The sequence below is a fragment of the Rhinatrema bivittatum genome, chromosome 2 (genome assembly GCF_901001135.1).
Source record: "Rhinatrema bivittatum chromosome 2, aRhiBiv1.1, whole genome shotgun sequence".
Lineage (NCBI taxonomy): Eukaryota > Metazoa > Chordata > Amphibia > Gymnophiona > Rhinatrematidae > Rhinatrema > Rhinatrema bivittatum.
The window spans coordinates 401,783,230-401,796,888 of record NC_042616.1 but is presented as its reverse complement, the minus strand read 5'-3'; the positions used below and the strand labels follow the sequence as shown (position 1 = coordinate 401,796,888).

The 13,659-nt window shown below is 47.4% G+C and overlaps 1 protein-coding gene across 1 annotated transcript in view; it reads right to left on the bottom strand.

Annotated features, from left to right (window-relative positions):
• Nucleotides 1–13,659, bottom strand: part of TRIO (trio Rho guanine nucleotide exchange factor) — a 964,000-nt gene that overhangs the window by 370,198 nt on the left and 580,143 nt on the right. Inside the window, exons 18-19 of the mRNA XM_029590045.1 lie at nucleotides 12,919–13,068; nucleotides 827–941 (exon numbers count right to left, since the gene is read on the bottom strand). Of these exons, the coding sequence (XP_029445905.1) occupies nucleotides 827–941; nucleotides 12,919–13,068 (265 nt within the window). The remainder of the gene's footprint in view (nucleotides 1–826; nucleotides 942–12,918; nucleotides 13,069–13,659) is intronic.

The following is a 13,659-nucleotide window of genomic DNA, read 5'->3' as shown; positions in this document are numbered from 1 at the left end:
CAGGCCTTAAAGAGATATGCCGTCATTTACGTGTCATTCCCCAACACAAATATTGCATGTTGCTGGTAGATCTGCACTAACAGCACCTGCATTTTATTAACTGGTTGGTGCATGTCAAGTGGCTGTTTTGAAATGTTTGCAGCGATGCTGCACCCAGCTAATTAAGCTCAGATTTGAAATATTTTAACTCCATTTTCCCCTCTTTTTGTATCCTCCCCTCCACATACAGCATGCAAGGGTAATTAATTTCGCCTCACTTGCTTCCCAAAGTAACCCTGTGCACTGCTCTTTGCAGGGCAGCAACTTCCTCCTCGGATTCAAAAGCGTCATCCATCCGAGCCCAGCTTGCTCTACCAAACGAGAGATCCAAACTCTAGTCCCATAAGCTGCGACACAGGGAGCTGTGGCCCAAGTCACAGGGCCAGCCCAAAATCTAGAGCAGTGGTCCCCAAACCTGTCCTGGAGGGCCACCAGCCAGTCGGGTTTTTGGGATATCCACAATGAATATGCATGAGAGAAAATTTGCAAGTTATGGAGGCAGTGCATGCAAATTTTCTCTCATGCATATTCATTGAGGATATCCCAAAAACCCGACTGGCTGGTGCCCCTCCAGGACAGGTTTGGGGACCCCTGATCTAGAGCTTCATTAATAGAAATGAAGCATCATGGAGTGTAGTCTTCCAGCCACAAAGTGCAGCCTAGGAGCAACTTGATACCAGTCAGATTACTAGCTTTGGTGTTTTTTATTTGCAAACCTACTTTTCACCCAAATGGCAGCCACCCCTATGCTGCAGGGAAGCATCAGTTCTTTGACCAGTACACTTACTCTTTACTTGCTGCTCTGGAGCCTTGATATGCGTTACCATCCCCGGCATGTTCACACTGTTCCTGTGCAGATACTTCAGGAAGACATCGGCATTCCTACGAGCAAGCGTGCAGGCCTGAAGAAGACAGAGAAATGGAATTCAGAATGCCGTATGGGTTCCTTTAAAAACAGGTCATTAGGCAATAAATGCACAGTAGTACGAGTTAGGAATCTTCACATGATTAGTTCCAGGAGCTGACATCATCATCCTCACAGTTCACTGGGCACAGTCTAATGATGTCAGCTCCAAAGAGAACCTTCCCCAGCTCTCTTTTCCATTACAGTGACATCACCCAAGGTCCACTCTACACATCTCATCTATGGAGAAGTGCAACTTTAAGAGGGCACAAGCAGAGATGAATCTTGTTTGCTAAAAGTGGACAGAACAGAAAGCATTATCTAGCAGCATGTATTTAAGCATTCGTAGCTTTGTATTAAAAAATGGGTGTTCGAGCTGCCAGAATGTATGGCAAAGAGGTTAATACAAAATGTTAGAAGTCCTAGCAGTAAAACAGGCATACAGATGGCTGGGCTGTGTTGGTAGAATTAACTAGAAGCAGAATTTGTTTGGCAGGCTTCATATTCCATAATAACTAGAACATCTAGCAGAAATGCCAGTTTTCAATAGGGATGTGCATCCGTTGGGCCATTCGTTTCAGTCATTTCGTGGGTACGAGTGTGCCTCACAGATTTATGATACGTGCATAACTCTTTATTAAAGTATATGCGCACCATCCGTTTTTACGCATGTATTTTATTATGTGTTAAATGCGTACCATTCATTCTTACGCATGTACTATAAATCTGAGGTATGTGCATACCATTTAAACGAATGGCCCAACAAATGTACATCCCTAATGTTCACAAAGTTAAGTCTGTCTGACAGGCTACACTTGAAATCTAGAAGACCAGATGTTTGGGCAACAACCACACTAATACTGATGGCTACTAAGATTATTACAGAGCTTTGCGTTTAGGTATGGGAAAGACGAATACCGAAGGAAACCAAGTGAGGATCTTGAATTCTCTTCTACCAAGGATGGTGGAATACAAAGAAGACAAACAAAAAAAAAGACTGCCCTAGATAAGGAGAGATCTTACAGGTTGTTACACACTCTGGTTGATAACTGGAACATATCCTTAGCAGGTGGTGCTTTAGTACTTTCTTTAAGTGTTTTTTGTCCTTTATGGAATTGAGTAAAGAATTCCGTAAGATGGGGCCAGCAATGGATAAGGCCCGCTCTCTTGTCATGTTAAGTCTCGTGGCTTCAGGGGAAGGGACTTGAAGGAGAAGTTAGTTTGCAGATTGGAGGGTTCCTGAGGAGATGTAAAGATGAAGAATAGCAGATAGCCACAGACTATTGTTGTTGTGAATAAGATTGTGTAGAATGGTTAAGGTTTTGTATTGGATTCTCCAGGAAATAAGCAACCAATGCAGATTTAACAGGACAAGGGAGATATGATCATGTAGTTTAGTGCTGGTCAGAAGGCATGCCGCAGCATTTTTTAATTTAAGCTTGCCCTTAAAAGGGAGTTTGCCCAGATGAGACCTCGACCAAGAGACCACTTACCAGATGCGAAGCCAAAGAAGCCTCATGGCAGTCTCAGAGGAAGCCACTGACCAAGAAGACACCCAAAGATCATAAAGGACATCAGCCAAAAAAGTTGCTGCAGATTCTATTCTTACAGTGCCTTCACTCTTCGGGAGCTGTTGAAGCCAGCATAAAAATGCCCTGATCACAAAACCACTAGAAATCAAAATTTGAACTGCCAGGGCTGAGACCATAAACAGATGCTTCAGAGGAAGCTCAATCCTCTGATCCTGGGATCCTTCAAAGTGCTGCCCTTGACTGGGATCATAGTCTGCCTTGTGACAGCTGTAACCAAGGTATCAAATACAACACATCTGCACAGCTTCAGAAACCAAAGGATATGACTTAATTAGGGAATTACCACCCTTGACATCACTCTCTGTGGCCTCCTATTCAACTAAAACCATCTCCTCAACCTCAAGATGAAGAGGAAAGACCCTGGGGGACTGATGGAAACCTTTAATAATAGGGTTCCAGGCTGGAGGCTCCTCCACAACAGGATCCACTATGCAAAGTCACAAAACAACTTGGTCTATCAAAGCTGTAATTTTCTTCTTTCAAAATAAGCAGATGATTGTCATCTTCCCTATCAGAAAGAACATCACAGTCCTCCACAGAGCCACAACTTAGGAGAGTCCATTTTGTGCTCAGGACTCCCTGGAGCATCCTCTGCCACTGGCAAAAGGGGATCAATGGACCCCCAGGAGATGAGGTCCCTGACAGCAGAGGAACAAACCCAGGGGAAGCTTTGCACTTACCATCAGGTCCCTATATAGCACAGACGGCCTGATGGAGAAAACAACAAAATTCAAGTGTGACGTCTTCGCAGCCACCAGCCTGACTCCAAAGTGATTGTCAAAATTGGGGGATCCCAAAAATCTTCCTCTGAGCCTATTCGGGGCTGTAGAGGGCCTGTAAAAATTCTCAGGTGGCAGATGCAAAACAGTGGATGTTCCTGCCAAAACCAGTGTATGAAAGACCTCCTCCCCTGTTGACTCAGCCTGTGGGACTGCCGATAAGGTCTTTCTGATTGGTGGGATGAAGGGAGCACCAGAACCACTGGAGGACCAAGAATACTTTCCCATGGCATCCCTGGCTTACATGCAAGAGGAACATAAGGAGCCCATGGTGAACGCAAAGCACCTGAAGCCGTACACAGCACAGCAGCAGCTGTGTTCCAATTTTTCTATGTGGGGCCCACGCATCCATGTTCCTACAAAAAACAAACAAAAAAAAACCCCTATCCCTGTGCAGTCCACTTACTGTACAGGTGAAAGACTGTAGCAAGCAGGCCTGCTACAACCTGTAATCACCACCAATGGCCCTCCCAGGCAAAGCTCAGAATTGCTAAGAACTTTTTCTTTATAAGCTGCTCCTTAAAGCAACAGACAGGTGGAAAATATGAAAGGGGGAGGGAGGAGGAAGGGTGAAATATTCTCATCAAATGCTTGTCAGTTGAAATACTGAAAGTAAGACCCACCCCCTTATTTTGTTTTAACTAGAAAGAAATCTCTCCCCATCTCCCGGGGGACTCCACCAAGTACTCTCTGGATCTGGAAGTCTTAGATTTGGGTTTGCTCTCCTGGCAGAACCAGGAGCCTGGCTCACGGCAAAGTCAAAGACCGTTGGGATCCTGTCGATTCACCAGTATGTCTTACCAATTGCTGGAGACAGAGTATACTGGAGTTTCTCTGTGCTGCACCAACTATATACAGGGGCGATGATGACATGGGGAAAATCTTTATGCTCTACCTCCATCTGCTGGTAGGGGGACAATGCCCAACCTGTAAGAACTCAGAGGTAGATCTTTAAAAAATACGCGATTGCGTACTTTTGTTGGCGCACCAGGCGCCAACAAAAGTATGCTGGATTTTATAAGATACGCGTGTAGCCGCGCGTATCCTATAAAATCCGGGATCGGCGCGTGCAAGGCTGCCGATTTTGGGCAGCTTGCGCGCGCCGAACCGCACAGCCTGCCTCCGTTCCCTCCGAGGCCGCTCCGAAATTGGAGCGGCCTCGGAGGGAACTTTCTTTTCGCCTGCCCTCCCCTTCCCCTCCCTTCCCCTGCCTAACCCACCCCCCCCCCGGGCCTATCTAAACCCCCCCCTTACCTTTATTTCGTGATTTATGCCTGCTAGAAGCAGACGTAAATCTACGCGCGCCAGCAGACTGCTGGCGCGCCGTCATCCGACCCAGGGGCTGGTCCGGAGGCCTCGACCACGCCCCCGGGCCGGCACCACGCCCCCGGTCCCGCCCCCGAAATGCCGCGTCCCGCCCTGAAACGCCACATTGTGTTGATTATACCCGGGTTCAATCCCCGGCCTTACCACCATTGCTGGACATACTGCTAGTATGGAAAATTACTAGCAGGCCCCAGAACACAAACCTGGGACCTTGAATGCCAGACAAAGCTATGAAACTGTTTTTGCAGGAGTGCACAGACACCAATCAACAAATTAAGCCACAGGATGGGGCAGGAGATATCGCAGAGAGTTTGCAGCAAATAGTCTGTGGGAAAGAATGCAGGGGGGAGAAAGATAAGGGGAGACAAATAACAGCTGCCTGTAGGCAGACAGCGTAAAAAATTTAGTGGTGTGAAGCATGCAAGCAGAAATCAGATAATTAGCTGACTTTGTATTTTTAACCTATATAAGCAAAGCTGGTATGTAGTAGGGTTGGCAAGGATTCTGTATCTGTTGCAGAGCCCAGCGCTGAGCTCTTTTTTATGTAAGTATATATTTGCTATATTTGCTTCCTGTGTACTTTTTGCTTCCTGAGTATTGATCTGTTTTGTGTATGAATAGCATATGATTTACAATAAAGAAATAAAACAAAAGTAGAATCAGAGTTGTTCTTATAAACTATTTTACCTCTGAGTTGGACTTTTAAACAATTGTTAGGCCCCGCCCCCGACACGCCCCCCTGACATGCCCCTTTTCAAAAATCCCGGGACTTACGCGAGTCCCGGGGCTCTGCGCGCGCCGGCGGCCTATGCAAAATAGGCGCGCCGGCGCGGGAGGGCCCTGCTCACGTAAATCCGGCTGGATTTACGCGAGCAGGGGGTTTAAAATCCGCCCCTCAATGAATAGGTGCAGCAGGAATAAACTGAAAGATGTATTTTAAATTTTGTAAGGGTATTTTTTTTTTTTGGGGGGGGGGAGAGAAGGACAGCAGAGGGGAATAAAATATTACATATTGTTATGTGCCCAAAGAGTAAAAATTCAAGCTAAGCACATTTTTGCTAGCCAAGTTACAATGATGATTTGAGGCATTACTTTGTCAGAAAGGATATGCTGTCTTCTCTTTCATTTTATTTCGACTAGTGCACACTTTTTTTTAGTGCACACTAAAGGAAAATTGGTTCTTACCTGCTAATTTTTGTTCCTGGAATACCACGGATCAGTCCAGACTCCTGGGATTATGCCTCCCTTCCAGCAGATGGAGACAGAGAAAGTTTCACTGGCACTGGCATATAACCCGGAATGCCACTGCAGTCGCTCAGTATTGACCTGTACCCAAGCTAAGATTATTTTCACAATGCTAATAAACATACAAATTATTTAGAACCAAACGAGCAAGGGGAAAGAGGATAAACCCCACTTTGAAAGAAAACTATTGTGTAACTCCAAACCAGGAGAACAAACTTGAAATCTGTAGTAGCTCTGCAGCCTATATACAATAGACCCACGACAGAAGAACAAGCGGACTTCCCCCCCCCCCCCCCATTCGGGGTGGGTATCTGGTCTGATCCATGGTATTCCAGGAACAAAACTTAGCAGGTAAGAACCAATTTTCCTTTCCTGTTCATACCTGGATCAGTCCAGACTCCTGGGATGTACCCAAGCTTCCCTAAATAGGGTGGGACTGCGAGAGTCCTGCTCGAAGAACACTCTCACCAAAACCCATGGCATCTGAAGCCTGGACATCCAACCGATAATGGCTGGCGAAAATGTGCATTGACTTCCAAGTAGCCGCCCAACAAATCTCCTGTGGCGACACCAGCTGGCACTTGGCCCAAGAAGTCGCCTGAGATCGAACTGAATGGGACCTTAATCCTACCGGAACAGGGTATCTTTACAGATATAAGCAGAACTTATTGCTTCCTTCAACCATTGTGCTATTGTAGCCTTTGAAGCCTTCTGCCCCTTCTTTGGACTACTTCACAACACACAATGATGGTCAGAAACCCTAAAGTCATTAGTAACCTTGAGGTAAAGCATCACATTCCAGCACTGCAGATCTTTAGCATGTGGAGCCGATGCATCCAAACCCAGGAAAGCCGGCAACTCTACGGTTTGGTTCACATGAAACTTAGATACAACCTTCGGGAGAAAGGAAGGCACCATTCTCAAAGAAACACTGGAATCCGAAATCCTCAGGAAAGGCTCCCTACACGACAGCACCTGTAGCTCCGAAATCCTGTGGCCTGAACAAATGGAAACCAGAAACACCACTTTTAATGTGAGATCCTTCACTGTTGCCTTTCTCAAAGGTTCAAAAGGAGCCCTACACATCCCTCTGAGGACTAAATTTAGGTTCCATGAAGGATATATTTTCCGCAATGGAGGACACAGATGTTTCGTCCCACAGAAGAAGCGAACCACATCCGGGTTAGCAGCCAATAAGACTCTACACATCTTGCTTCGAAGACAACCTAAGGCCGCAATTTACACCTTGAGAGAGCTAAAGGCCAAACCTTTCTTCAAACCCTCCAGCAAGAAAGCCAAGATGTTAGATATTGAGGCTTGAATGGAAACCACTCCCTGGCTGGTGTACAAAGATTCAAAAGCCTTTGAGACTCTGACATAAGATAAAGAAGTGGAAGTCTTCCTAGCCTGCATCAAAGTGGAAATGACATCCTCCGGATAACCTTTCTCTCTCAATCGCCACCTCTCAAAAGCCAGGCTGTGAGACAAAAGCAATCCGCCCGATCTGAAAATATTGGGTCCTGCCATAGAACGTTTGGCAAATGATGGAGTCACAGCGGGCCGTCAACCATCAATTGTTCAGATCTGCAAACCAAGGGCGCCTCAGCCACTCTGGTGCCACCAGAATTACTTCGCCGGGAAAATTATCTATTCACCTTATCAGCTTTCCCACTAGGGGCCATGGAGGAAAAACGTACAGCAGAATTCCCCAGAGCCACAGTAGAACCACAGCATCTAAACCCTCTTCTCCGTGCTCTCTTCCCTGGCATTCGTCCGCGACGCCATCAGGTCCAAGCTGGGAGTACCCCATGGCAACATATAAGAACATAAGAAATTGCCCTGCTGGGTCAGACCAAGTGACCATCAAGCCCAGCATCCTGTTTCCAACAGAGGCCAAACCAGGCCACAAGAACATGGCAAATACCTAAACACCAAGAATATCCCATGCTACTGATGCAATTAATAGCAGTGGCTATTCCCTAAGACAACTTGATTAATAGCAGTTAATGGATTTCTCCTCCGAGAACTTACCCACCCTTTTTTAAACCCAGCTACACTAATTGCACTAACCACATCCTCTGGCAACAAATTCCAGAGCCATCACCTCTTCCAACAGTTCCCACTTGCCATGGTCCAGTTTCTGCCAGTTGAGGAAATCCACCTGTACATTGTCCACTCCGGCAATGTGAGACTGCAAGCATCGTTAATGCTGCTCCGCCCAGAGAAACAAATCGTGAGCATCCTGGGCAACTGTCCAACTCCTGGTTCCCCCCTGTTGATTGATGTAAGCCACCGTGGTTATGTTGTCTGACAATATGCATACTGAGCAGCCACTCAAGAGGCAGAAAAGCGAGTAACACTTATCGTACCACCCTCATCTCTAGAGAATTGATAGACCAGGATTTCTCTTCCGTAGACCAGTGCCCCTGGGCCGACTGATTCTGGCACATTGCTCCCCAGCTGGAGAGACTGGTATCAGTGGTAACTATCACCCATTCTGGAACCTCCAAGTCCACTCCATGGCTGAGATGTTCCTGAACAAGCCACCATGAAAGACTGGACCTGGCAGGCTCCTCGAGCAACAAAGGAAGGTGAAACTGCTCCAACATCAGATCCCAATGTGAGAGGAGGGACTGCTGCAGAGGCCTCAAATGAGCAAAGGCCAGGGGACCAGCTCCAACGTCGAGGCCATAGAGCCCAATAGCTGAAGATAATCCTGAACTTTGGGAATCGTTGCATCCAACAGTTTGCGCACTTTCTGCTTTAGTTTGAGAATAAGAGTGTCCGTAAGGAACACCTTCCCCACTCCAGTATTGAAACGTGCGCCCAAGAACTCCAGAACTTGGGATGGGGTGAGATGACTGTCAAATTCACTACCCAGCCCAGAGACCACAGCTGTCACAAGACCTGAGACATGCTTGAGCCTCCAGGGCTTCCGACTTCGCTCGAAGAGCCAGTCGTCCAGATACAGATGAATTAAGATGCCCTTCTTCCTGAGCGTTGCTGCCACTACAACCATCACCTTGGTAAAAGTGTGTGGCGCCGTGGCCAGCCCGAACGGAAGGCTACAAACTGAAAATGTTTCCCAAGGACCATGAAGACCAGAAATCACTGGTGATCTGGGCATATTGGAATGTGTAGATATGCTTCAGTCAAGTCTAGGGAAGCCAGGAATTATTCTTTGCGCACTGCTGCAATCACCAACCACAGTCTCCATACGAAAACAAGGAACCTGGAGAGCCACATTCACTTTTCTCAGATCTAAAATTGGACGGAAGGACCCTTCCTTCTTCGAGACCATAAAGTAAATGGAATACTTTCCCTGTCCTTTGTTCCCCCACAGGAATGGGAAGTATGGCTCCCAGCTCTTGTAACCTTTCCACGGTTCCTTGAACCACCATTCCCTTGCAGCCTGGAGTGCAGGGGGAAACAAATAAGCCTCAGAGCAAATGAGAGAATTCTAACATGTAGCCATCTCTTATCACAGTGAGGACCCACAGGTATATTGTGATTTTGGTCCACTCCTCATAAAACAATGTCAGATGTCCTCCCACAAAAGGGAGAGAGGACTGGATTGGTGTCGCTTCATTGTGAGGACTTTGCTCCACCAGAACCCTGGCTGAGACCTTCTCTGCCTGACTTCCTACCCCCTCAAAAGGACTGATTCCAAGATTGCTGCCTCCCGGTGCCTTGCCACTGAGCTCCTGCTGAAGGACTACTGGGATGAAATCGCCTGTTCGACCAATAACGAGAGTGCCCAGGAAAGGAACTCCTGTTCCCTCTTGGCTTATTCTCTGGCAGCCTATGACCCCTGGACTCTCCAAGATGCTTCACAAGCTCCTCTAAGTCTTTACCAAACAGAAGCTTCCCCTTGAACGGTAGAGCTCCCAACCAAGACTTAGACCAAACATCTGCCGACCAGTTTCTCAACTAGAGGAGTATTCTGGCCGACACCGCAGACATCATGATCCTGGAAGAGGTTCTGAGAAGTTCATACAATGCATTTGCAACATAGGCAGCTGCTGCCTTCAGGCAGTCCGCTTGCTTAGCCTCGGACAGAGATAGCGGTCTAGTAGTATGTATCTGCTGTACCCAGCGTAAACTGGCCCTCTGCATGAAACTAATGCACCCCGCAGCACGAATGCAGAGGGCAGACACCTCAAAAATCTTCTTGAGGTGAATCTCCAATTTCCTGTCTTGCATATCTTTCATCGTTGCTTAGCCCGCTACAGGAATGGTGGTCTTCTTAATTACTGCCGACACCAATGCATCCACCTTAGGAAGCGCCAACAACTTGAGCGTGTACTCTGGCAATGGGTACAGCTTAGCTGTTGCCCACTCGATGTTAAGGCCTGTCTCTGGAGTGTTCCACTCTTGGACCACCAGCTTTTTAACTGACATGAAAAGGGAAGACCCTTTGCTGGACCTCTAAGGCCATCCAAGACTGGGTCCACACCCTCCTGATCCAACTCCTCTTGAGGCACCTTGATCTCCACCTCCCCGAGAACCTGAGGAATCAAGGGCCACAACTCTTCCTTCCAGAAAAGATGCACCACCTTCGGGTCGTCCCCTTCTGCCACCGGCACCTGGTCCAAACTTTCATCTGGATCTTGACCATCCAGGCTGTTATCAGGCCCTGCCGAGTCCTTGTCAGCCCCAGCCAGGTCCAGGAAAACAGGTCCCTGTGGAGCTCTGTCCTCCAAATCATTGGAGTCAACATCTGGACCATCCAAAGGAATCCTCAACTTGAGGACTCTGGGCATCTTCCGCAGCACCAGACCACCTGACCCCTCAGGTTTCTTGCCCAACTGCGGCCCGCCAGGACTCTCTGAGATCTTCACAGAGTTCTGGTGTGCCAAATATGCCTCATGCATAAGCAAAATAAATTCAGAAGAAAATGGAGCGGGGACCACCAACCCTTGACCAGGAGAGACCCCCTCACCTTCTGAATCCACATCCCTATGGAGAACCAGGTCTTGCCCCACCGTAGATAATGGGGGAGGAAGGTCCTCACTCCCCTGAAACAGCCCCAGCAAGCCATCGGTTACCAAAAACATGGCTGCTTTTCCCCACGCTCATAAGGGATGGGGCAGCTGATTTCAAAGGCACTACCATGCCTGAGCACTGCTTTGATTGCCGCTCCAAAGTAGCACATGATGGCCCCGACCCGCCCTCTCCACCAGAGGCGCAGCGGGAAAACAGTCCAGCACAGGACAACCACGCACGAGCATCATGCACTGCTATGCACCATTACTAGCCAAATGCCGCTCTGCTTGCGACAAGGCCCAACTGTGTGTCCCAAAGCAGCACCACTGCCCCCATGTGGAGAACTAAAGTATCACCTACCACCCAAGAACTCACCTCTAAGCACCCCAAACACAGCCTTCCTGACTGCTAGTACCCGTGCTGCACAGCATCTCTTCCCCTGCTTTCAATTAAGCCTTTTTTTTTTAATTTATAGTTTTCAAACATAACATATGTTTACAACGCAACATGTATACATAATAAAGGCCTGCTATAAAAGTCTAGCGTCGGCAAACATATAAAGCATACAATGCATACAGCGTATAGATTTTGTTTTATAGTCCATTTCCCCCTTCTTTTTTATACTTTAATTGGACAGAGGAAGGACAGAAAAGAAAAAGGGGTACTTCCCTGCTGTAGAGCTGCTGGATTCCACCTGTTCCCCTGGGGTGGGGAGGAGGGAGCTGGCCCCAACAGCAATTCACCCCCCGGCAGCGAAAAACCAAGGTAGAGAAAGGTCCCCGACCCCCTGCTCATTTCCCTCACCTCCAGGAGGAATAGCCCCACCAGGGCCTAACAACCTCCAGGGAGGGGATCTGACTATAATCTTTGTTCTCTTCTCCCTCTTTTTTTTTTTCCCCCAGACTGCAGGGATTGCACTTCCACCATCTGCTGGAGGCAGAGAAATACTGAGCGGCTGCAGGTGGAACTCCCGGTTAAATGCGAGTGAAACTTTCTCTGTCTCCATCTGCTGGAAGGGAGGTATAATTCCAGGAGTCTGGACTGATCTGCGTATGAACAGGAAATGGGCTTTAGCAATGACATAAAAGAAAACAAAAATAAATGAAAATAGTTTGGCTGCACACCCCTACTGTCAAGTACTGGAATAGAGGAGGGTGGTGGATGCATGGAATAGCCTCCCCGTGAAGGTGGTGAAGACGAGGGCAGCATCTGAATTCAAGTTAGCATGGGATAAGCACAGAGGATCTCGGAGGGAATAGTTGGCATGGATGGCAGACTAGATGGGCTGCATGATCTTTTTTTTTTTGCCGCCATATTTCTATGATTCTATGGAAAGGTGTGGAAGCACTGCTGCAGTCAGCACTAGCTGCACTCCTTGGATCCTCGAGATGCCAGGTTCTTAGCCGTGTTGCTTCTGCTCATTCCTAGGTATCTTTTCTTTTTTTATGGTCTAATGCAATTTACTTCTGTGCTTATTACACAGAATGAAAAGTACATGCATTGTTTAACAAGGTCAAAACACATGATTCCCCCGCCCCCTCCAGAGTTCACGCCCCAGCTGTGCTCCTCCTTCACACAAGTGCGTGGGATGCTCATGCACTTAATATTCATAACCAAGACTGTAGCTCATTGGGAGATTTGAACAAGTTTAAAAACAGTCTTCTAAGGAATTAAATCTAAAGCACAACATAAAACTAGGACTGTAGTGTTTTTGTTAGTTTGAACCATCAATATGTTAATAAAAACAAAACCTTCTAAATCAGAAGTTATTCTTATTTTCGAATGTACTATTGAACAACATCAAGATAAAAGCTTTCCAATATGACAAAGTGTAAAGAATTCATAGCAGCCACAAAGGGAGCAAGTGCTAAAATATGTGCATGGTGTTAATGGTGGAAATGTTTTTCTTTTTCAGGGGAGGAGGGTGTTAGATTTGTAAGGCACATTTTAAGCAAGGCTCCTCAGGGATGAAGCACAAGTAACAGCAATCATGGGACTGAGCATGTATGACAGCGAGGGCTTCCCCCTCTCGGCCCTCAGCACATACCTTAAGGAAAGCTTCTTTCTGCTCTAGGTGCTTGCTGATCATGGGCGTGACATGGTCAGTTTCGGAGTTGGGGCCCAGTTTGTCTGCTCCTCCGCACCAGTCTTCCTCCCTCTTGTACTCCTGCTCCAGACTCTCCAGGACGCTACACACCTATACGACCAACGGACAGAGGATGGACAATCAATTTGTTAGGAGTATATATTTTTTTTAATTATAAATATAATAAAACTAACAAATTAGGGCTCAAGCGCGCTTTCAGTTCAGTGCAGTTTTGCTGACATTATCGCGCCTCTGGACAGACAGACAAGACAATCTCCGTATAGTGCTTTTTCGCCACTATTGAAAGCGACAATAAAAACACATAAGGGGGGTTGGGCCCACTGGGAGACCAAGGTTTGATTCCTGGACCTGACTTCAGCTCATGGGAGACTGGCAGGGTTGGAGATGTCACAGCTCCAAGGCCAGGAGGAACCCTGTCACTGCAAAAAAACAGGTGGGGATTTATCGAGTTCCCAAGCAAACCATGTTGGGTGGCCCCCTACTGAGGACTGTTGCTATGAAGGCTGGGTTACAGAGGGAGGCGAGAGAGAGGCCAAACTGGGAGAGAAATGAATGTTTGTGGTGTCTCTGATTCAAACTCCTTCCTCCCCCCCCAAGTCTCACAAAAAACAATAGTGAGCAGGATTGGGGCAGGTTCCAACCGGGCTGAAAGTCAGATGTGGAGGAAGACGAGTCAGGCAC